At 43.5% G+C, this 24610-nt stretch overlaps 1 protein-coding gene across 1 annotated transcript in view; it reads left to right on the top strand.

The window, feature by feature from the left end:
• Positions 1-24610, top strand: part of DLC1 (DLC1 Rho GTPase activating protein) — a 569878-nt gene that overhangs the window by 241600 nt on the left and 303668 nt on the right. The window contains exon 5 of the mRNA XM_068278607.1: positions 2009-2042. Coding sequence (XP_068134708.1) covers positions 2009-2042 — 34 coding nt within the window. The remainder of the gene's footprint in view (positions 1-2008; positions 2043-24610) is intronic.

The raw sequence follows: 24610 nt of genomic DNA, 5'->3' as shown, positions 1-24610 counted from the left end.
CTTGTACACGTGAATGTGAGGAGGGACATGGTCAGAAACAATGCTCAGGTAGCCCGTGGCATTTAAACGATGCCCAATTAGCACTAAGGGGCCTAAAGTGTGCCAAGAAAACATTCCTCACACCATACACCACCAGCCTGCACAATGGTAACAAGGCATGATGGATCCATGTTCTCATTTCTGTTTACACTTTACACCAAATTCTGACTCTAGTGGAGATGAGTGGTACCCAGTGGGGTCTTCTGCTGTTGTAGCCCGTCCGCCTCAAGGTTGTGCGTGTTGTGGCTTCCATATACCTGCAGCTTGTCAATCATCATCCTCCACATTGCCTCCTCCATTACAGGCTCCCCCCGCTGCTCCCCGCCTCCGCTAACTTCCTCCAATCGGAAATTAAGCCGTGACCTAGGAGTACTTCCTGGATCATAGCTTAGCTTCCGATTGGAGAAAGCTAGCGGAGGTGGGGAGCGGCAGGGGGGAGCCTGTAATGGAGGAGGCAATGCGGAGGAAGCCTCAGGTAAACAGTCGGCTAGCGACAAGCAGATTGTCGCTAGCCTGGCGCTACTTTCAGGGGGGACAGCAGAGCCATGGGTGGACTAGCAGCGGCAATTGAAGGACACAGAGCCATGTCATTGTGCACAGAACATGCCTCTGTGTCCTATTAAGATTTCAAAGTTCCGCCTCAGGTTCTCTTTAAGCAATACTAATTTGTAGCTTCCGTGAAATGCTGGTTAAAGTGCAAAGCTCCCTAGGAGGTGAAAGGGCTTGACTGTGCTGTGGTGTGAGCAGCACATTTCTAAAAAGTTGACCACTATGTCATAAGTGCAGTAAATGTAATTCTGCTGCTGCAACCCTCTGTTCTCAGAATGGAGCTATGGAGAAAAGCAGATCTAGCTGTGTGTTGAATACAGTTGTACAGCATGTAGAGCCCATTTTCATACCTGTGTTGCATAGTTGCACCTTTCAGCATATTCTCTACCAGTTTATACTAATTTATAGAAGTTATGTAGGAAAATATGGAAAGGCATTAGGTATGGTCAGAAATGCCGATGTCTGATTCCAGAAAAAAATTCACTTTCCCAAAAGTGTATTTCTGAGTCCACAGATTTTCCAAATTACCGATTTCTGCGGAAATTTGAATTTATGACTTCGGCAAATTTGCGAAAAATTTTATTTTTCCATCAATACATTAGTTAATTGCAAAAAATAAAATAACATTTTGGAATCCGCTATTTTTTTGCGGATGTACGCTATTATGCAGAATCCGCATTTCTGATCTGCAAACGTCTGCGTTCTCTGACTGGCCTAATACTTCCGAAGTCTTCTGATTGTCCCTAATGTTACCGCTGTAATCTGACTTCTGCAGAAAAATTCTGCATTCTGTGATTGGCCCAATATTTCTGAAGTCTCCAAATTAATCTTAAAATGACCACAGTAATTCCGATTTCCAATTTTCCGTTTTCTGATTACAGTTCTTCAAATTTTCAGTTTTACCAATTTCCGATAAGTATCTTATTTGTCATTTTTTTTGCATCAAAGAAAAGAATGGCAAATAAAAATCGGAAATCGGAAAAACTAAATCTTGTGATTAGCCTAAAATTACCGCGGTAATTAGATTTGTGCGGAAAAATTCTGCATTCCATGATTGGTCCAGTGCTTCCAAGAACTTTAGTTGGGTTAAAACTTCCAAGTTGTGATAATGAGTTATTTCCACAGAACACCGAGTTCCACATGCCGATTTCCGCTGCAATAACCCCATTTCCGAATGCAAAATTGGATTTCAATGGAAATTTTCCGACCATCCCTAAAGGGCAGGTTAGGAGGACAACACCATTAGATTAAGAAGGCCAGATGTGGCTTGCAGACTACCAGATGGGCATCAGTGATATGTTTTCATGTATAGCATTGATCAAATAGGAATATAAGTATGTCCAACTCATATAATTGCTTGATATATGTTTCTTTTTTTTACTCTTTGTATTATAATATTAATTATTTCTCTCTGCTTTAGGCTTTGCCTGCAATTTCTGAAAAAGAGAAGGCTGGTAAGTGCAACAATATCTTATATTTTCTACTACATAATATACCTTGATAACTGCATTTGTTGGAATGGGAAGGAAAGCATTAGGTGCTGACAGGGGAATAAGATCCTCTTCTTATGAAGAGCAGTGTTAAATTATTCACTGACTTTACCAAAGAATCTTCTGTAAGAGCTAAGAGCTCAGGCTTAATTCCCTGTCTTACATTTTATCATAAATGAGGCATAAGAAAGAAGCACTCTCTGATTCCACAAAACCATTAAATATATGATGCAATATTGTGCAGGCACAGATAAAAGATCAACTAGGCACAGAGAAATTGAAGCTCTGCATCATGAGAACTTTGATTGCTTTCTCAGAAGACACGATCCAGATGGATAATGAGCAAAAATTATCTTAAATGTACATCTCCACTGACCCAGGAAGCTAAAGAAATTAAGCCAATAAAAGCTAGCAGCTGTTATTTAGTGAACTGATGAGATGACAGTTGGTTAATTAACAAGCATTCATTGGCCCATAAGGGTCCTGATGTAGTAACACCAGTAAAGTTGCCATGGCCAGTAAAGTGGCAATTTAACCATTACTAGTGGAGGGGGAGCACCGGCCATTAACACTTAGTGCCACGTGCATTGCCACACTGAAGGCAGAATAACTGCCAATCTGACACATGTCTGATAAGCTGATATTTACTGGCTGCCAGGATTCCATATTATAATTCCTGCCAGAATTTTTGTTGTCGGTGGCCTATAGAGATAAACAAAACCAGTGACTGACCACAGCTTGGCTGGCTATGAGGCTTCCTATCAGAAGCTTTTTTTTGTGTGAAGTTCCAGCGTCAAGCTAGGTGCAGCACCAAAAGTACCAAAAATGTGGCAAATAGGCGGGGCAGTTGGTGTGTCTCTGAGAGCTTGGTGAATATTATCACCATGAATACAGCATTTGGATTAGGGAGCTTTCTGAACACTAAGTGGCTCTGTTCACCCAGACAGCCTCCAAATGAAGCAGAGCACTGCTGTCTAGCACCTCAACCCACTGGAGGCACTTACAATAAGTTATTTTGTTTTTTTTTCCCCTTTTGCACTGTTGCGCATACAGCACTAGCTAGCTGTTACCATAAGTTTCCTTCTTATTTATAAAAACATGGTAATTTTATTTATGTGTTTGAGTTTGAATATTTTTGTTGCACATGGTATATTGCTAATATTTGATTGGTGGCTTGTGCACATATGTAAACATTTTGTTGTCGTATATTATTACTGATATTGAACACTTCATATTGATAGCGGCATGTGGTTGCAAATGGTTGTTATGAGCAATCCTGAATGTGGCTATGAGATATAATAGTCATTGTTTCTGATTATGAGTTTCCTTTGCATTTGATTTTATCACCTTGTTTAACCTCTTCAGGACCACAGGCTTAACCCCCCCCCCCCCCTAAAGACCAGCCCATTTTTTGTAAAATAGGCCACTGCAGCTTTAAGGCCAAGCTGCAGGGCAGCACAACACAGCTCACAAGTGATCCCCCCCTCCTTCTCCTCACCCAGAGCCGGCCTTTGGGGGGGGGCAACTGGGGCAATCGCCCCAGGCCCCGCGCTTGAAGAGGCCCCGCGCCACCTGACCTTACCTCCCGTCTCACTCCAGCGCCGGAAGTTATGGTGCTGCTGCTCTGCTCTGGACCAGACCAGAGTAGCGGCAAATCCATCCCGCGCCGGCCCTGCATCGAGACGGAGGTAAGTTCCGCCCGCTGCCTGCCAGCACATTAGTTCCGGAGGGGAGAGCGAGGGAGGAAGAGCACTAAGGTGAGGGAAGGGGGGGGGGAGATGGCCCCCCTTCTCTGCCGCTGCTCACAGCTCTCACTCTTCTCTGCGCTGCTCCCCTCCTGCTGGGGGCACACCTGGCTACCTATTCTGGGACATATACCCCCGACTACATATACTGGGGACATATACACCTGCCTACATATACTGGGGACATATACCCCTGGCTACATATACTGGGCACATATACCCCTGCCTACATATACTGGGGACATATACCCCTGCCTACATATACTGGGCACATATACCCCTGGCTACATATACTGGACACATATACCCCTGCCCACACATAGTGGGCACATATACCTCTGCCTACATATACTGGGCACATATACACCTGGCTACATATACTGGGCACATATACACCTGGCTACATATACTGGGCACATATACCCCTGGCTACATATACTGGGCACATATACCCCTGGCTACATATACTGGGCACATATACCCCTGACTACATATTCTGGGGACATATACCCCTGACTACATATACTGGGTACATATACCTCTGGCTACATATACTGGGGACATATACCTCTGGCTACATATACTGGGCACATATACATATGGCTACATATACTGGGCACATATACCCCTGGCTACATATACTGGGGACATATATCCCTGACTACATATACTGGGCACATATACCTCTGGCTACATATACTGGGGACATATACCCCTGACTATATATACTGGGCCCATATACCCCTGGCTACCTGTTCTGGGGACATCTATACCGTTGGCCACCTATTCTGGGGACATCTATACCGCTGGCCACCTATTCTGGGGACATCTATACCGCTGGCCACCTATTCTGGGGCCACCTATAGACCTTGGGCTACCTATTTTTGGGGAACCACTGCTGTCAGATTGAGTGTATTTTGGGAAACTGCTGCTAGGTGAGAGGTGTCTACCATATTAAGGGGGCATTCTGCCACATATACTGGGCACATATACCCCTGGCTACATATACTGGGGACATATACCTCTGGCTACATATACTGGGCACATATACATATGGCTACATATACTGGGCACATATACCCCTGGCTACATATACTAGGGACATATATCCCTGACTACATATACCGGGCACATATACCTCTGGCTACATATACTGGGGACATATACCCCTGACTATATATACTGGGCCCATATACCCCTGGCTGCCAGTTCTGGGGACATCTATACCGTTGGCCACCTATTCTGGGGACATCTATACCGCTGGCCACCTATTCTGGGGACATCTATACCGCTGGCCACCTATTCTGGGGCCACCTGTAGACCTTGGGCTACCTATTTTTGGGGAACCACTGCTGTCAGATTGAGTGTATTTTGGGAAACTGCTGCTAGGTGAGAGGTGTCTACCATATTAAGGGGGCATTCTGCCTATTTATGTGAAATGCTGTCTATTTATGTGCCTCATGACTGCTGAATTTGTCTTGTTGGGGGCCTCATGGTTACTGACTTTGTCTTGTTGGGGGGCTCATGATTTGTTGGGGGCCTCAAGATCCCTGAATTTGTCTTGTTGGGGGCCTCATGATTGCTGAATGTGTCTTGTTGGGGGCCTCATGATTGCTGAGTTGGTCATGTTGGGGGCCTCATGATTGCTGAATTTGCTAAATTTTGCAAGACAAAAGTTACTACAACAATGTGAATTTTGTGAAACACTTAGAATTTCCAAATTAATTGAAGCATGAGCTCCCCCACCCCCGCACTTAAAACCACCATGCAAATGTTTGTTTTCATATTGGTTGGCTTAGTGGCCTTTACCTGACATAATTGTTTTCAAACAATAATAATAAGGTATACTGCATTAAAGGCCGACAAGGCCATGAACATGGCGATACGGTATATGGCCTACACTTATGGCTCTAGGCCCCGCATGTGACACTCGCCCCAGGCCCCAGAGCTTTCAGTTAGTGGGGTCAGATCACCCCCAGGTTTGTTTGTTTATTTTAAATAAATATTTATTGTAGTATTTTTTATTAAATTTGCATGGCTTTTTAATTATTTAAATTCCCCTCCCCCCATCTGCCTATCACAGCGATCGGCTTTGATAGGCTTCAGCCTATCACAGCGGATCGCTTCCGTGTCCCCCGAGGGACAGCTGTCCCCAGCATAGCGCTGTACATGCTGATTAGACAACGGTTTTGCTGTCTAACAGTCTCCGAGCTTGGATCACCGCTTGGAGACTAAAGGTGGAGCTGAGCTCCGCCTACCAAGCAGGAGATGCGCGCACGCACGATCTGCAAAACGAAGCCCCAGGACTTTACTCTGATCGGCATTATGCGGTCCTGGGGCTGCCAGCACGGCCACGCCCATCAGCGTGACACGGTCGGCAAGAAGTTAATATGATTACTGTTAGATACTGTTAGATACAACAAACGTATCTGACTGTAAATCTAAGCAGGGAACACAAAGGTTATACTAGGCTGTATGTTTCTGGTGTAATTTTTGTAAATGTTATATATGCATATATTATTTCATATTTTATTTTAAAGTACCCTTTGTGTTGAAAGTGTGTGATGCATGTTATATTTAGTGGCCTCTTTCTATTAGCGTGTTGGATACTGCATACGTGTAAACAGGAAACAAGGAAAAAGTCTTAAGTGCGGCACTTAAACTGGGATGAAATCCATATTAACTGAAAAATAAAAAGAAATGATTTGTTTATTTCCCTAACCTATCCTTTTGTATTTAGTGTTTACTGTCAGATTTAGGATGTGATACGAAAAAAGAGAACAATATTACTGCTGGTTTCCATCCTTACTTGCTCTCTGTGGTGCCAAAAGTTTTTTTCAACCCAGCTCAGTATCAATTTTTCCCTCCTTACTGCTACATCTTAAGAGGCCCATACACCTAACGATTTTCCCGCCGATATACAGCCGATTCGATTACAGTGATCGAATCGGCTGTGAAATCGCCACGCACACCGCTTCCCATTGATCCGTCCGTGCGGAAGATTTTTCTCGATCGCCGACGGGTCGGGAGTGCGTCGATAGCGGCGTTCGAATGCCCGACGACCGACGCAATACAGCAGGTATACATTACCTGTTCCGCCGGCGTGACTCCCCTGGTCCCCGCTGTCTTCTTTCCGCGCTGGGTTCTATACCGCTGGCCACCTATTCTGGGGACATCTATACCGCTGGCCACCTATTCTGGGGCCACCTATAGACCTTGGGCTACCTATTTTTGGGGAACCACTGCTGTCAGATTGAGTGTATTTTGGGAAACTGCTGCTAGGTGAGAGGTGTCTACCATATTAAGGGGGCATTCTGCCACATATACTGGGCACATATACCTCTGGCTACATATACTAGGGACATATACCTCTGGCTACATATACTGGGCACATATACATATGGCTACATATACTGGGCACATATACCCCTGGCTACATATACTGGGGACATATATCCCTGACTACATATACTGGGCACATATACCTCTGGCTACATATACTGGGGACATATACCCCTGACTATATATACTGGGTCCATATACCCCTGGCTACCTGTTCTGGGGACATCTATACCGTTGGCCACCTATTCTGGGGACATCTATACCGCTGGCCACCTATTCTGGGGACATCTATACCACTGGCCACCTATTCTGGGGCCACCTATAGACCTTGGGCTACCTATTTTTGGGGAACCACTGCTGTCAGATTGAGTGTATTTTGGGAAACTGCTGCTAGGTGAGAGGTGTCTACCATATTAAGGGGGCATTCTGCCTATTTATGTGAAATGCTGTCTATTTATGTGCCTCATGACTGCTGAATTTGTCTTGTTGGGGGCCTCATGGTTACTGACTTTGTCTTGTTGGGGGGCTCATGATTTGTTATGGGCCTCAAGATCCCTGAATTTGTCTTGTTGGGGGCCTCATGATTGCTGAATGTGTCTTGTTGGGGGCCTCATGATTGCTGAGTTGGTCATGTTGGGGGCCTCATGATTGCTGAATTTGCTAAATTTTGCAAGACAAAAGTTACTACAACAATGTGAATTTTGTGAAACACTTAGAATTTCCAAATTAATTGAAGCATGAGCTCCCCCACCCCGCACTTAAAACCACCATGCAAATGTTTATTTTCATATTGGTTGGCTTAGTGGCCTTTACCTGACATAATTGTTTTCAAACAATAATAATAAGGTATACTGCATTAAAGGCCGACAAGCCCATGAACATTGCGATACGGTATATGGCCTACACTTATGGCTCTAGGCCCCGCATGTGACACTCGCCCCAGGCCCCAGAGCTTTCTGTTAGTGGGGTCAGATCATCCCCAGGTTTGTTTGTTTATTTTAAATAAATATTTATTGTAGTATTTTTTATTAAATTTGCATGGCTTTTTAATTATTTAAATTCCCCTCCCCCCATCTGCCTATCACAGCGATCGGCTTTGATAGGCTTCAGCCTATCACAGCGGATCGCTTCCGTGTCCCCCAAGGGACAGCCGTGCCACACGGCTGTACCCAGCACAGCGCTGTACATGCTGATTAGACAACGGTTTTGCTGTCTAACAGTCTCCGAGCTTGGATCACCGCTTGGAGACTAAAGGTGGAGCTGAGCTCCGCCTACCAAGCAGGAGATGCGCGCACGCACGATCTGCAAAATGAAGCCCCAGGACTTTACTCTGATCGGCATTATGCGGTCCTGGGGCTGCCAGCACGGCCACGCCCATCAGCGTGACACGGTCGGCAAGAAGTTAATATGATTACTGTTAGATACTGTTAGATACAACAAACGTATCTGACTGTAAATCTAAGCAGGGAACACAAAGGTTATACTAGGCTGTATGTTTCTGGTGTAATTTTTGTAAATGTTATATATGCATATATTATTTTATATTTTATTTTAACGTACCCTTTGTGTTGAAAGTGTGTGATGCATGTTATATTTAGTGGCCTCTTTCTATTAGCGTGTTGGATACTGCATACGTGTAAACAGGAAACAAGGAAAAAGTCTTAAGTGCGGCACTTAAACTGGGATGAAATCCATATTAACTGAAAAATAAAAAGAAATGATTTGTTTATTTCCCTAACCTATCCTTTTGTATTTAGTGTTTACTGTCAGATTTAGGATGTGATACGAAAAAAGAAAACAATATTACTGCTGGTTTCCATCCTTACTTGCTCTCTGTGGTGCCAAAAGTTTTTTTCAACCCAGCTCAGTATCAATTTTTCCCTCCTTACTGCCACATCTTAAGGGGCCCATACACCTAACGATTTTCCCGCCGATATACAGCCGATTCAAATACAGTGATCGAATCGGCTGTGAAATCGCCACGCACACCGCTTCCCATTGATCCGTCCGTGCGGAAGATTTTTCTCGATCGCCGGCGGGTCGGGAGTGCGTCGATAGCGGCGTTCGAATGCCCGACGACCGACGCAATACAGCGGGTATACATTTCCTGTTCCGCCGGCGTGACTCCCCTGGTCCCCGCTGTCTTCTTTCTGCGCTGGGTTCCGGACCGCTGCAGCTACACAGAACTTCCTGTCCCTGCAGGAAGTTTAAACAGTTAAACAAAGACACCCAGACCAGTTAAAAATAAAAAAAGTGGTGGGACATATAGGGATCTATTTTACAAAAAAAGGGGAGGTTACATATTTGGATGGGCACTATTTTTGGGAAATTTCTTTTTTATTTTTGGATGGTACAACCCCCTTTAAGACACATCACATAATAGCAGATATTGTGCATCAATGTGCTCAGTGTGAACGGACAACTGCATGTTATTTTGCCTCCTGACAGCTAGACACCATTAGTTTCAGTTACAAAGCTGTCAGCACAAAGCAGGCAGCAGTATATTTCGCACCACTAAATAACATCTGCCCTAACATAAAAACTACTTTCCTCTTGTCCTAGCAATGCTTTCCCATTTAAATAACAGGAGCACCCCTGCTTGGAGTAAATCTTGTACGGAAACATCTCAACACAGAATCTACCTGCTTCAAGATGATCAAACCCTTAAAGTTATCACCCTCCTTATTCTGACAGAAATATGCATAATGGTATTGTGTGTGACTTAAGAATAATACAGAAATGATCCTTACTGCAATGACACCATTGAAGACATATGAGCAGGGCCGGGCCAATGCAGAGGCGAGAGAGGCCCCAGCCTCAGGGCGCAGTGTAGGAGTGCACAACTCACTCATCTATCATTCCCCTATTGTGTTAGAAGCATTGAGAAATAAGAAAAGGGGATACCTAGCAGAGACTGCAAGCCAGATAACTAGAGAATCAGGTGTTTGGGGGGTTGGGGACCCTTGAAGTGCCTCTTAGTCTAATAGCAATCAGTGTGTGACGGCTGGGGTAGGAGGGATGGAGGGACGCACTTTGGTGTCTCAGCCTTGGGTGCTGGAGTACCTTGTCCTGACTCTGCATAGGAGACAAAAGTCATATCCAATCCTATCGCATCCAGATCTGGGCCATGATCAGAACAAATCTCACTAACTGTCCTTCTTGGTGACAGCTCTGTCTGCAGTGAGATCATCACCGGTCCAAAAAGCAAAAAAAAAAAAAAAAAGAGTCTGTGTTGGATTTCAGAAATGCAGCTTGCAATAGAAATGAAATTAATGTAGGGCATTTCCAAGTAGGGCAAGGCAATGATGGAAATGTAGGGCACATTGACCCATAATATAGACTTCTGTGCATATCAGGACAATACATACTTCAGACATGAGCGAGAAACATAAAAAGCCATCTACACAGGCTGGTGAAGGTCATAAGGTTATTAAGATTCTTTCTAGACTTGAGATATTTCCAACTGTAAGAATCCATACATAGCAATATGTCAGCACTGCAGATTTGTTATAGTGGTGTTGAATGAGGTGATGAATGATTTATGAGCATCTGGATAATGGGCAATTTTATAATTATTATTCTTGATTTATAAAGCACCAACATAGTCCATGGCGCTGTACGGAGTAAGCAAAAAACATGGGGTACATAATAATACAGATAATGATGTACACAAAATGGCAACATTGTCACAGTGTCAAATGTAACATGATGACATTCAGGGGGTGCTTTGCAGAGAAAATTAATGGAATTCATGGGCCTCCCACAGTAGTGCATATTGTGAGGGTATTGGGTGAACTGGGGGCAGCTTCATATACTATTACCAATATTTTACTATAGCTTTACCTGATCTCCTATTCTAATACTAACCCTCCCTTCTAAATGCCTAACACTAACCCCCTCTCCTAATAGCTAACACTGACCTCCCCTCCTAATGTGTAACACTAACCCCCTCCTAATACCTAACACTAACCCTTCCTCCTAATGCCTAACACTAATCCTCCTTCCTGATGCCTAACACGAACCCTTCCTCCTGATGCCTAACACTAACCTCCCTCATAATGCCTACAGGGGAGCCTTTAAGCATAGGCAGTACAGGCCATTGCCTGGAGTGCCATTGGTCCTGCGGGCCCCATGTTACTGGATTAAGCCCCACCCCCTGCATGAAGTCCCACCCTTTGACTAATCCCCGCCTCCATGGGTGTTCTATTACTTGCTTCTGCTGCATCTGCTTAGCATAAGTTGCAGGCAGCTGCCACTGTGTCTCTCTGTGCCTTGTGTATCCTCCCCCCCCCCCTGTCCCTTTTGTGCCTCCTTCTGTCTCCCTTTGTGCCTCCTTCAGTCCCCCTGTGCCACCTCTGCCTCTTTCTGTGCCCCTTTTTGCCTCCTTCTGTCCCCCTGTGCCTCCTTATGTCCCCTTGTGCTTTTCTTTTGTCCCATTGTGCTACTTCTTCCCCCCTGATCCTCCTTCAGTCCCACTCTGCCTCCTTCTGTCCTCATGTGCCTCCTTCTGTCTCCCTTTGTACCTAATTTTGTCTCCATGTGCCTCTTTGGTCCCCATGTGCCACCTCTGCCCCCTGGGGGCGCCACAAGTTATCTTGTCTGGAGTGACAAAATGGCTAGAGACGCCCCTAAATGCCTAACACTAACTCTTCCTCCTAATGTCTAAAGGCTCGTACACACGAGCCTTAACACTACGCTTCCTCTTAATGCCTAACACTAACCCTTCCTCCTAATGCCTAACACTAACCCTTCCTCCTAATGCCTAACACTAACCCTTCCTCCTAATGCGTAACACTAACGCTTCCTCCTAATGCCTAACACTAACCCTCCTCCTAATACATAACACTAACCCTTCCTCCTGAATGATGCCTAACACTAACCTTCCCTCCTAATGTGCAACACTAACCTCCCTCCTAATGTCTAACACTAACCCTATATAGCGCTGACATCTTCCGCGGTGCTGTATAGAGTATATATTGTCTTGTCACTAACTGTCCCTCGAAGGAGCTCACAATCTAGTCCCTACCATAGTCATACATCTATGCATGTATCGTGTAGTGTATGTAATGTAGTCTAGGACCAATTTAGGGAGAAGCTAATTAACTTATCCATATGTTTTTTGGGAGGGATGTGGGAGGAAACCGGAGTGCCCAGAGGAAACCCAAAACAGGCACGGGAAGAACATACAAACTCCTTGCAGATGTTGACCTGGCTGGAATGCAAACCAGGGATCCAGCGCTGCAAGGCGAGAGTTCTAACCACTACGCTACCATGCTGCCTAAAAGCCGTATCTATTGTACTAGCTGACCGGCTAGTGATAATTAATTTGCGCATTCAGCTTGCAAGTTAACATTAACATTAATTAACATTAATGAAGCCAGGCACAATTTAATAACAATCATTACCAGAATGTTATTTATATTTTCTACATAAAGTTTATGCATTATGCTGGCCTTGAATATTTCCTTTCCATGAAGTATGCTCAAAAAATAATCAAAACACATCCAAAATAGCAGCTATTTTCCTGACTCCAGTTTAGTACAGGAAGATGGCACAGAACATGCAGAAGTGACAAATAAGTACTGCTGGGTCAGAGGCACTCGTGTCTTCTACCTAATAAATGACTTCCTCTTCTTCAGGCATCTGAACAGTGAAAGGCAGTACTTGCTGGATGCCACCCAGAAAGCCATTTTGCTTGTTGAGGGCAATATAAAAATAATGAATGCCTATTTTCTCTAGGTCAGGGACATTAAATTTATTTAGGTTTAAAAAGGGAATTAATGTAATCACTTGAAAAATATTTTAATGGTGACTAATGGTTGCACGTTCTAAATGAAACCAAATTTTCCATGCTAATTTGTATCAAGTTAGACTGAGTAATATGGAGCAGATGGCTGAGCGTGATGCCCAAACACAGCTAAGGGTTGAATTCGTTAAAGAGAAACTATAAAGTTTACTGTGTAACTAGGTCCTAATTTGCTGATGTATAAATGTGTGAGCTGTTGGCAAGTTCAAGAAAGTATGACGTTTAGCTGCATGCAGTCTATGTACTTGTTTCCATGTTGGAGATCAACTAGGTTGGAGGAAATCTCTAGGGACAACACCAAGATATATAAATACCAGGATAAGAGTGTGTAGAACTATACTTGAAAAGGTGGGTTATCACAAAGGCAAGCACTGACTGTACAGGAGACTGGCTCAATTCCATCTAGGCAGATAGAAACTGAACAAATGGTCAAAATTCAGAGAAAGAAAGTGATTTATAGATTTATGGGTGGCAGGCCATTAAATACAGATCAAACGGGTGTGACAATAGTACCAAAAACTGATAAAGAGGCTAAAAAAATGATGAAACAACATTGAAATGGAATGTAATAAGCAGCTTACCTCCGGGTGGCAAATGCTTCCGTGTGGCCAGTCCCCTAATAATAAGTATTTCTGGTATGAGTGAATATTCATGAGTGGTCATGGTAGGTGTATACGCCATGATAGGTGTGGACATCTAAGATAAAGATTGCTCACGTTTTGCTCTGTATGCCCCTGATGAAACATAGCAACAAAACGCATAGTTAGGAGCTACAAAGGATACAGGAGTACATTTAAGCAAATAGCCACGTAATACCACTGGCCAGGAAGGATCAGGAGACCCGAGTGATCACAGGGAGGACTAGTTCCTACTGCAGTACCCAGGAGGTGGCTTAACCCACGTTGCATGCTATATAATCTCCCTGATTGGGAGTCCAATTCTTATGGTTTCATGTTACAATAAAGGATAATGTTCTATTTTAAGCATTCTTGTCATGAGATGTATTGATCCTCACAAAAGAGTTGGATATCCAATTGAGACCCATTCAGAGAAAGACACAGCACAGCCTAGTATCATAAACAGGAACAGACACCTAGAGGGATAGTGGTCCCCCATTCACAGACCTGCTCAGGAAAGCAGATGGCACAACTTAAAGGGACAGTTGTAGCCTATATGTCAAAAGCAATTACTGGCTCAATAGGGAGTCAGTATAACACCAAGAGTATACAATAGCAAAAGTAGTTGTAGATCCCATATCACTCCATATGGCAATGAACCGTCAATAGGGTACCACCCCAAAGAGATAAGGTTGAGAGTCGTACATGAAAACAATATGAATAATAAATACAATTGTAGCTTTCTTGTTATACTTCTTCAGTATCAAAATGGGCGATATTGGTGGAATTAATAACATCACATGCAGCTGCTTAGGAATCACGACAGCAGCCATAGCGGCTGCTATGGGCCCTGTAGTCAAGGGAAACGTAGTGGTCTTGGCAATGATTAAGGAGGTCCACTGTGGCTTCATAGAGACTCTTGGGGTACTCCTAGCTACTTACAGTATACAGTATCTACCTCTACTGGGAGCAACATAATACTGGGGATAACAATAACAAAAATAACAATAACATTTAAATAGCGCTTTTCTCCCTGAGGACTCAAAGCGCTGTGACTCTGCATTATGCAGTCTTAAAGGCTAGGGAAAAGAGGTGAGATTTTAGCCTTTTTTTAAAGCTGTCCAGAGAAGGAGCCTCTCGTACTGATTGTGGAAGTGAGTTCCATAGAGTAGGGGCTGGCTCTATCTCCCTCTACAGGAGGGTACTGTGCCTGCGCAGGAAGCTGGAGCGAGAACGCGTGTGGCTAGGGCCACGCAGGTGCAGTGGCTTGCAACATTAACGTTGCAAGAACCAAAAGTAGGGAGGTTATGGCAGTTTTGGAGCATGCAAGTTTGGGGGAGTCTTCTCGGCGTCTGGGGGCTATTTTGTCTCTGGATCCCGAGAAGGCTTTTGACAGTTTTAGTTGGGAGGGACTGGTTAAAACTAGACATGGCTAAGATGGGTTTTGAGGGATCCTTTTTGGCATATATTCATACTAGTCTATGTATGACTCTCCTACTGGCAGAATAAATGTTGAAGGGGTGGTATCATCGGTTGTATCCTTGTGCAAGCTTGTCCCCCCTACTCTTCAACCTTGCTATAGAGCCCCTAGCTGAAATGTTTAGATCGGGGGAAATCTTTCAGGGCATAAAAGGTGGGAACTAGGTCTCTACATTGCTCTTTATTTGCTGATGATATTTTATTATATATTGGTGACCCGAAACAGGGTTTGGCAAGAATCTTTGATTTCAAGTACTTTGGAACCTTCTCAGGACTTCAGATAAATAACACAAAATCCAAAATTTTATTCTTAAACTTACAGGTCCTTAACCCTATAACTAAATCTTTAACACAATTCTTGGGCATACAAATAGCCAATTCTTATATAAAATATTTAGGAATAAAGATTGCGAGGGATACCACTAAAATGTACTACCTTAACTTTACTCCCATCATTAATAAAGTCATAACGGAATTAGAACATTGGCGAGATCTGCCCCTATCTTTACTGGGAAGATGCCATTTAATAAAGATGATAAGTTTTGGAAGACTCCTATACCCCCTCCAGACTCTGCCACTTTTATTGAGACATAAGGACATACAGGCTCTAACTCGTGCATTCACAATATTTCTGTGGAAGGGAAAAAGGGCCAGAATTCCCTTGAGACATTTACAAAAACCTAAATAAGCCGCTGGGGCCAACTTTCCAAATATTAGGGCATACAACCTGGTTTCTATACTGAGACATGCAAGAGACTGGCTGGGTAACACAAATTTTTTCATAAACACCACTCTAGAGCAAGAATGATGTACTCCTTGGTCTCTGGCTGGAATTGTAAAACTCCCTGTTCGTATCAAAAGAAACATATTATTGCATGATACTTGTATAGCTTTCAGGGAATTTCAAAAATCTCTATCTCTCACCGGACACTTATCTCCCTTGATGCCTCTATGGTCCTCTCCTGATTTCCCGGCTGGCCACGGTACCACCATATCGGTGCTATGTAAAAGTAAAGGAATCTCGATATTAGCAGATGTTTTAGATGCCAATAGCCATCTGACGAGTTTTCAGTCTTTGCAATCCAAATATAATATTCCAACAAAATCCATGATGGTCTATCAAATACAACATTATTTTAATTCAATTTTAGGGCCTAAATCCTCGTTACCCAACCATAACAAATTTCTTGAAATCATTGGTACCCTAAATGAGAAAAAGTCCATCTCTGATGTATATTTAGAATTGCAAATTTATAAATTGGTTTTCCCACCAAACAAGCATCTTACATATTGGGCTAAGGCGTTATCTACCAGCCTGGAGAAATTAACTCCGGCGGTGGAAAAAGGTTGGGCAGAGGTTCGATCCACGATATTGAGTTAATCCTGAAGGGAAATGCCGCTTAAAATTATATACAAAGCTTATTACGCATTTAATTTTACACATGTATCAAGTAAAGCAGATTACTTAGCCGCCTGCCCAAAATGTACCTTAGCTTATCTAGATCTCTACCATTGATTATGGCTATGCCCACAAGTACATAACTTCTGGAAACAGGCATGGAAAATGGCTTTCCAAGTAACCTCAACTCGAAGAAAAGCTACTCCTTGGGTATCTTTATTCCATTCCCCTGATCCCTCTCTAGCTCAGCCAGAAGCCCCACTTAAACCTATTAAGCACCTTGTCTTTTTGTCCGCAAAAAAAATAATTTTGACACATTGGGTATACTCAACAACTCCAAACCTCAAAAATCTAGTTGACACAATTATCAAGCTCATGTACAGTATATTGCTAAATTTGATGCAGAACAAAACAAGTCCAAAAATATTGCAACATTTTTCAAGATTTGGGCCCCTTTCATTAAAATCTATCTCCCCAGAACTGAATTACTAAACCTTATGCAACCCTTCAAATACATTAACCCTCCTGGCGGTGTATTAAAATCCGCCAGGGGGCAGCACAGCCTTTTTTTTATTTATTTTTTTTATATCATGTGGCGAGACAAGGTCTCGCTACATGATAGCCGCTGCTCCGGCGATTGGAGATCAGGAGATCCCATTCAAAGAACGGGATCTCCTGGAGAGCTTCCCCCGTCGCCATGGCGACGGGTGGGATGACGTCACCGACGTTGTGACGTCAAAGGGGACTCCGATCCACCCCTCAGCGCTGCCTGGCACTGATTGGCCAGGCAGCGCACGGGGTCTGGGGGGGGCAGCTGCGGCGCGACGAATGGTGGCGGATCGGCGGCGATCGGATTGCACACGCAGCTAGCAAAGTGCTAGCTGCGTGTAGCAAAAAAAAAATTATGCAAATCGGCCCAGTGGGGCCTGAGCGGTGCCTTCCGGCGGCATAGCCCGAGCTCAGCTCGGGCTTACCGCCAGGAAGGTTAAATGGTATTTGACCAGACATACAGCAGGTTCTTTAGGGGTTTTAGATGTGGGTGTTTAATGTTTAACCCCAATTCTCTACACAACACTATATCTCATATTACATAAGTATGTTCCCTTGCCCGAGGTGGAGTCAGTGATGACGCTTTCCGTATATATGAGTGAAGTCGTTTAATTATAAAAGCTTTCGTCTGATGGAAAGATGTTGTTTCTCTTATTTTCTTCTTCTTTTCATACTGTTGTTTTTATTTCTGTTATAACATCTGTAATTTTAGTTAGGGACTGAGTCCCCTCTTTTTAAGGAGGGGTTGGTTTAACTGTCCCTAACTGTCTGTCTTAGTGCATATAAGACATATTGTTTAACGGGGTTCTTAATGTAAATCTGAAGTTTGACTTATTTCACAACACAAGCAGTTCAAACAACGATCAATATTCATCAGTATTTTATTAACTTATTTCCATTTGGGATACCTCTGTTTCTGTTTCTATTTAAACTAAGACTGTCCTTATGCAGAAAAAAAAAGTTTAAAAAATTTATGGAAGCTGTCTGTAGGATGAAAATACGTATTTTATAACGATTTGTAACTTGATCTTTGTACCTACATATTGGCTATCATACATAAAGCATTTCCGCATGCGGAAATGCTGAAAACAGCTGACTTTACTTTACCGACCTCTTAGCAAAGTCTCCATTCATAAAGGCTCTTTCCGCATGCGAAGCTGACATTTCCGAGCAGAGCGATAAATCACCGCCTTGTGCAGTGATTATCATAAAAAATGTAACAAACTGTCAATTCATAAAGATTACCGCAAGCGGTATGAGGACGGGGAATACCGCCCCCTCTGATGTGGCGATAACAATGTTAAGTTAATGGAGATACAGACCTCCCAGGCAGCTGCAGTAGAGCGGAACACGGAGAAATGTATCAACTCCGCAGCTTCTCCTGTTTCCGCAAGCCTACCGCCTGCCTACCGCCTGCCTACCGCCAGCCTAGTTCGGGAAATCTCCTCACTCCTATCGCAACTGTATCCTTTTCTATGAATGCCCACACAGAAGTCTAAAATACCGGCAGCTGTGTTTTTCCGCACTGAGTCTCATTACCGACAACACCTTTATGAATGATACCCAATGTGTTATAAGTACTGTATGGCATTTTTATTCTCTTGCATATGCTTCCAAATAAAAAATATTATATAAAAAAAGAACTGGAAGTGAGCCATGGTGGGGCACTGACGGATCGTTTTTCCCCGGCACTGGCACAGGACATTTGCGGGGGGCCGGTAGAAACCCAAGCAAAGTTAAACTCTCTCTTTTTTTTTGACATTACAGTAGTCCTTTAATTCCATTTAGAGGCCCAAAAATATATTAGCACTTTGTTTTATTTATTTAGTGATTTGGATAGTTGTTGTTTTTTTTTTTTGTCAAGTGCGTGACCCAAAATGTACTGAATCCAACATTACGGTCAAGCAACTACAGTCTAGAAAGTTTTCTTTTACCTCTCTCTGCTATGTAGCTACCATTCCAATTCTTTTTTCACTCGCCTTCGAACTATTTTCTTTACTACAGACTGTGACAAATGTTGTCTATTCAGCCTTGCTGCTCAACCCTCTTCAGTTTGAGTTTTGTTTCATTCACTCAACTCATTCAACTCCAGTAAAATTACAGAGTCTTTGTAGGTACATAGCTCAAACAGACATATGTATGTGTATTGATCTTTACATATCAATGACAAGAAATACTGTCTTTATATATGTGAGTATGTATGTAATATATATTATTTTTTCTAAGAGAAATAAGACTTGCTTTACTAAAGTCTGTTGTTGTAAAGATTTCAAAAACTGTTCAATAAAAACCATTGAAACCTAAAATTACAGAGTCTGTAATGACAGGCTCAGTCTTAATGATGGAGGATGGGGGGGGGGGGGGTAGGGTTAAATACTTACTTGTTCTAGTTTCTCTCTCCAGGCAAGTGATTTCTCCGCCCCCCTTGGAGATGCAACCCTGGCAATTTTTTTCAAAACCACCGCCATGGCCCTAGCCACCCCCATCTGCATTGCAGCGACCCACCCCCAGCTCAGCATCCACTGCCTAATTGGAGGCTGCCAAGTTGGGGTCAGGCTGCAGCAACACAGGCAGAGGTTTACAGAGGTTTCCTGCCACTGCACTGCTGAGGAGGGGTTAGAGCGTCACCTGCGACCCGAAGCGTTACCTACGGCCCAAAGACGTCCGGTAAGTATTTAAACCTGAGACCCCTGCCTGTCATTTTCACTGGAGGTACTCTTTAAGTTATAATGCCTTCTCACTCCACAAAAAGTGTCAAACGGTGTCTCTGTCCCTTTCTGTACTGGAGTTTGTGTTTAATTCCTGTCTGTCAAACTGATGTGAAAGTCCTTTGAAACTATATTTAGAATTAATTAATATTTTCATCCCATCCATTTCCACATCTGGTGCCAATACATTCTACGTTCTTGACAAAATTAACAAAATTAAAAAAGACATATTGTGCCGATAATGGCTGTAAACAATGCGTTACTGTTTTCTAACCCATGATACAGTTGTTTCATTTCCCAGTGAAAAAAATGTCACTTTAAATTAAAAAATGCTTTAAGAGCTGAGGCGAGAGCAGCTGCTGCATGTCAGGATGTCACCAGCCCTTCAGTGTATTCAGTCTGTAATAATTCCCAGAACTATCTCTTGAATAAACATGGTGTAATTGGCGAGCTCGGCAGGAGGAGCTTGTTTTCCCAGAGAGTTCAAGCTTCTTCAGGATAACTTTTTCTCACTGCATAAACATTTCTGCTCGAGACAACTTTCTGCTATCCAAATCACATTTGTTTGGCCAAGAAGATGTTTTCTTTAAAGCACAACTATGCTATCTGTTTGGCTCCAGAGTCCTTTTATCTTTGCCAACATTTTTTGCTATCTTTTATTACTGTGGCTAGCATCAATTCAATTATAATTAAAATGTAATTAAATGTAAATGTTTAGCAGTGGCGGCGCCAGGGGGGTGCTTGGGGGTGCTCGAGCACCCCCTAGAATTGTCCAAGCACCCCCAAAGCACCCCCTGGAGTGAACTGACTTCAGGCGTCTAAAAGACGCCAAGTCAGTTCACACACCGGCAGCACGGAGCAGCAGGCAGGGCTACGGTAAGATGGCCGCCCGGAGCCCTGTTCTGCAGACTTCGGGCGGCCATTTTCCCGTAGCCCTGCTCTCTGCATGCAGGCAGGAAGTCTCGTCGTGACGTCGGGAAGGAAGAGGATCGTGGGCGCGCGGGCGCTGCGCGCCACAATGAGGTCGGGACTCGGGACGGGAGGTCGGGAAAGAAGGTCTTCTGGCTGTAGGTGAGTAAATGGGTTTTTCTTTTCTTTTTCAGGTGATGCGGATTGTGCATATTGGGGTCATATCTGCTACGGATTGTGCATATTGGGGTCATATCTGCCACGGATTGTGCATATTGGGGTCATATCTGCCACGGATTGTGCATATTGGGGTCATATCTGCCACGGATTGTGCATATTGGGGTCATATCTGCCACGGATTGTGCATATTGGGGTCATATCTGCTACGGATTGTGCATATTGGGGTCATATCTGCTACGGATTGTGCATATTGGGGCGATATCTGCTACCGATTGTGCATGTTGGGGTCATTTCTGCTACCGATTGTGCATATTGGGGTCATTTCTGCTACCGATTGTGCATATTGGGGTCATTTCTGCTACCGATTGTGCATATTGGGGTCATTTCTGCTACCGATTGTGCATATTGGGGTCATATCTGCTACCGATTGTGCATATTGGGGTCATATCTGCTACCGATTGTGCATATTGGGGTCATATCTGCTACCGATTGTGCATATTGGGGTCATATCTGCTACCGATTGTGCATATTGGGGTCATATCTGCTACCGATTGTGCATATTGGGGTCATATCTGCTACCGATTGTGCATATTGGGGTCATATCTGCTACCGATTGTGCATATTGGGGTCATATCTGCTACCGATTGTGCATATTGGGGCCATATCTGCTACCGATTGTGCATATTGGGACCATATCTGCCACCGATTGTGCATATTGGGACCATATCTGCCACCGATTGTGCATATTGGGACCATATCTGCCACCGATTGTGCATATTGGGACCATATCTGCCACCGATTGTGCATATTGGGACCATATCTGCCACCGATTGTGCATATTGGGACCATATCTGCCACCGATTGTGCATATTGGGACCATATCTGCCACCGATTGTGCATATTGGGACCATATCTGCCACCGATTGTGCATATTGGGACCATATCTGCCACCGATTGTGCATATTGGGACCATATCTGCCACCGATTGTGCATATTGGGACCATATCTGCCACCGATTGTGCATATTGGGACCATATCTGCCACCGATTGTGCATATTGGGACCATATCTGCTACCGATTGTGCATATTGGGACCATATCTGCTACCGATTGTGCATATTGGGACCATATCTGCTACCGATTGTGCATATTGGGGCCATATCTGATAACGATTGTGCATATTGGGGCCATATCTGATAACGATTGTGCATATTGGGGTCATATCTGCTAACGATTGTGCATATTGGGGTCATATCTGCTACCGATTGTGCATATTGGGGCTATATCTGATAACGATTGTGCATATTGGGGCCATATCTGATAACGATTGTGCATATTGGGGCCATATCTGATAACGATTGTGCATATTGGGGCCATATCTGATAACGATTGTGCATATTGGGGTCATTGGACGTGTTTTTTGTTAAAATCTGCTCACATTACGTGTATTTTCTTGAGAAAACCTGCACAATTATGTGAATTTTCTGGGAAAAGGGTCACCAAAACTTGGGCCCTCTGTCTTTGCGTTGCACTTTTAAAGGGAACCCGAGGTGAGAATAATATTGAGGCTGCCATATTTATCTCCCTTTAAGCAATACCAGTTGCCTGGCTGCCGTGCTGGTCCTCTGCCTCTTATTCTTTCAACCATAGACCCTGAACAAGCATGCAGCAGGTCAGGGGTTTCTGACAATATTGTCAGAACTGACAAGATTAGCTGCATGGCTTGTTTCTGGTGTAATTCAGTTCACTACTACAGCCAAATAGATCAGCAGGGCTGCCAGGCAACTAGTATTGTTTAAAAGGAAATAAATATGGCAGCCACCATATCACTCTCACCCTGGGTTCACTTTAAATTACAGTTAGCCCCGCCCTCATCCGGTCATGACCACGCCCATTTTTTCGCCGCGGCGCGCTTCGCGCGCCGCAGGTTGTGGCCACACCCATTTTTGGCGCGGCGCGCTTCGCGCGCCGCAGGTCGTCAGCTCCCCCGGAAATTGGTCCAGCACCTGCATAGCACCCCCTAAAAAAATTTCCTGGAGCCGCCACTGATGTTTAGGGCTCACATGTCTACTTTTACAATGTGCTGGAGGCCAAGTACATTTTTCTTTAACCCTCTACAAGATGCTTAAAATACACCCACTTTCTGAAATACTGTTGAAACTTACTGTACCCAATGCAGTTATTACATCCTAAAAGATAACCCTTCATTAAAATTACTGTAATGGTGGTCATTTATCAAGCGACTTGGCAGGCTGATCAATCATCCGATACAATTATTATAATCAAATCGGATGAAAATTGGTGCTGCCAAGTGCATGCCCAATCAACGATGTGACTAATTTTGGGCAGAAATTGGTCACATGAATTGGTGGGACATGCTGCAGGATGTAGGGTCAGCTTGCTCGATTGGGTGCATGATGGTAACGGTGAGCAATATTGGGTTAGATTCCCTCCTTGACCTCAAACCTTAACCACACCTTTCCTGAGTCTAGCAATGCACTGAGTAGGGATGATCGGAAATGCCGATTTCAGATTCTGCGGAAACTCTGATTTCCAACATTTCCGATCCTGTGGATTTCCAATTGATTTCCGAGTAGCCTTTTTTTGGTCATTTTTTTGTATTCTCTGATTGGCCAAATACTTCCGACTTGTTTCTGCATTCTCTGATTGGTCCAATGCTTCTGAGTTCTGTGATTGGTCTGAAATTACAGAGTTGCTATAATGCGGTATTTCCACAAAGATCATACTTCCGAGTTCCAAAGAGTACCTTTTTTTTGGTCATTTTTCGCATTCTCAGATTGGCCAAATACTTCCAAGTTGTTTCGGTATTTTCTGCTTGGTCCAATGCTTCCGAGGTCTGTGATTGGTGTTGTGGTAATTTCCACCAAAACACGATTTCCAAGTTCTGATCTGAATTCAATTGGAAATATGTTTTTCCAATTGGAAATGCAGAAATTTAAATTCTGCAAAATTCGAATAAGCATCCCTAGTGCCAATCAAATTTCTTCATTAACAAATAACATTTATATTGTGTTTTTTTTTCTGGCGGACTCAAAGCTCTAGAGCTGCAGCCACTAGGACACGCTCTATAGGCAGTAGCAGTTTTAGGGAGACTTGCCTAAGGTCTTCTACTGAATAGGTGCTGGTTTACTGAACAGGCAGGGCCGAGATTTGAACTCTGGTCTCCTGTGGCAGCCACATAGGTCAGCCTCTCCTCCTCACATCTTAACCATACCTTTCCCCATCCATCACTAATTGCAGCAATGTGCCAAGCAAATTTAGTAGGTCAGCCTATGTGTGTATAATGTCACATCAGCCAAAGCAATGATCCACAATGGGCTTAATACATGCAGACAGGAAGTATGTCATGTTCTGAGTCAGAGCGTGTCTCTCAAGCAGCGTAATGTCAATACACCTTTTTATAGGAAAAAGCTTAAAAATAGTAATGTTTATAGCTACAAGTAATCTCACACTTATGCATGTACATTAAAATGTTCATTTAAAAACAGAAGCCAGATATTTTAGTAAATATCCACAGCTTCAGGAAAGAAATATTTGAATTTCTCGTGTGAAGTTGAGCCATGTCTGTGCTGCTGCTTGGAGTCACTATAATGATTCCTTTCTGGTGGCGCTGCTAATCTGCTGGGAAAATTATAATCAAAGCTAAGAATGTAGTGACTAGGAGCGAATAAAAGCAACTTACAGCTTCTTTAGTTAAAAGGGTTTGGTTATTTATAAATATTCAGAACTAATTCAAATCATTTTTCTCAAAGGAGATGTTCTCACTACTTTCCTCTAA

Source organism: Hyperolius riggenbachi, chromosome 1, assembly GCF_040937935.1.
Source record: "Hyperolius riggenbachi isolate aHypRig1 chromosome 1, aHypRig1.pri, whole genome shotgun sequence".
NCBI classification, from domain to species: Eukaryota; Metazoa; Chordata; class Amphibia; order Anura; family Hyperoliidae; genus Hyperolius; species Hyperolius riggenbachi.
The sequence above is the reverse complement of the archived record's forward strand: the minus strand, read 5'-3'. Positions and strand labels throughout refer to the sequence as shown.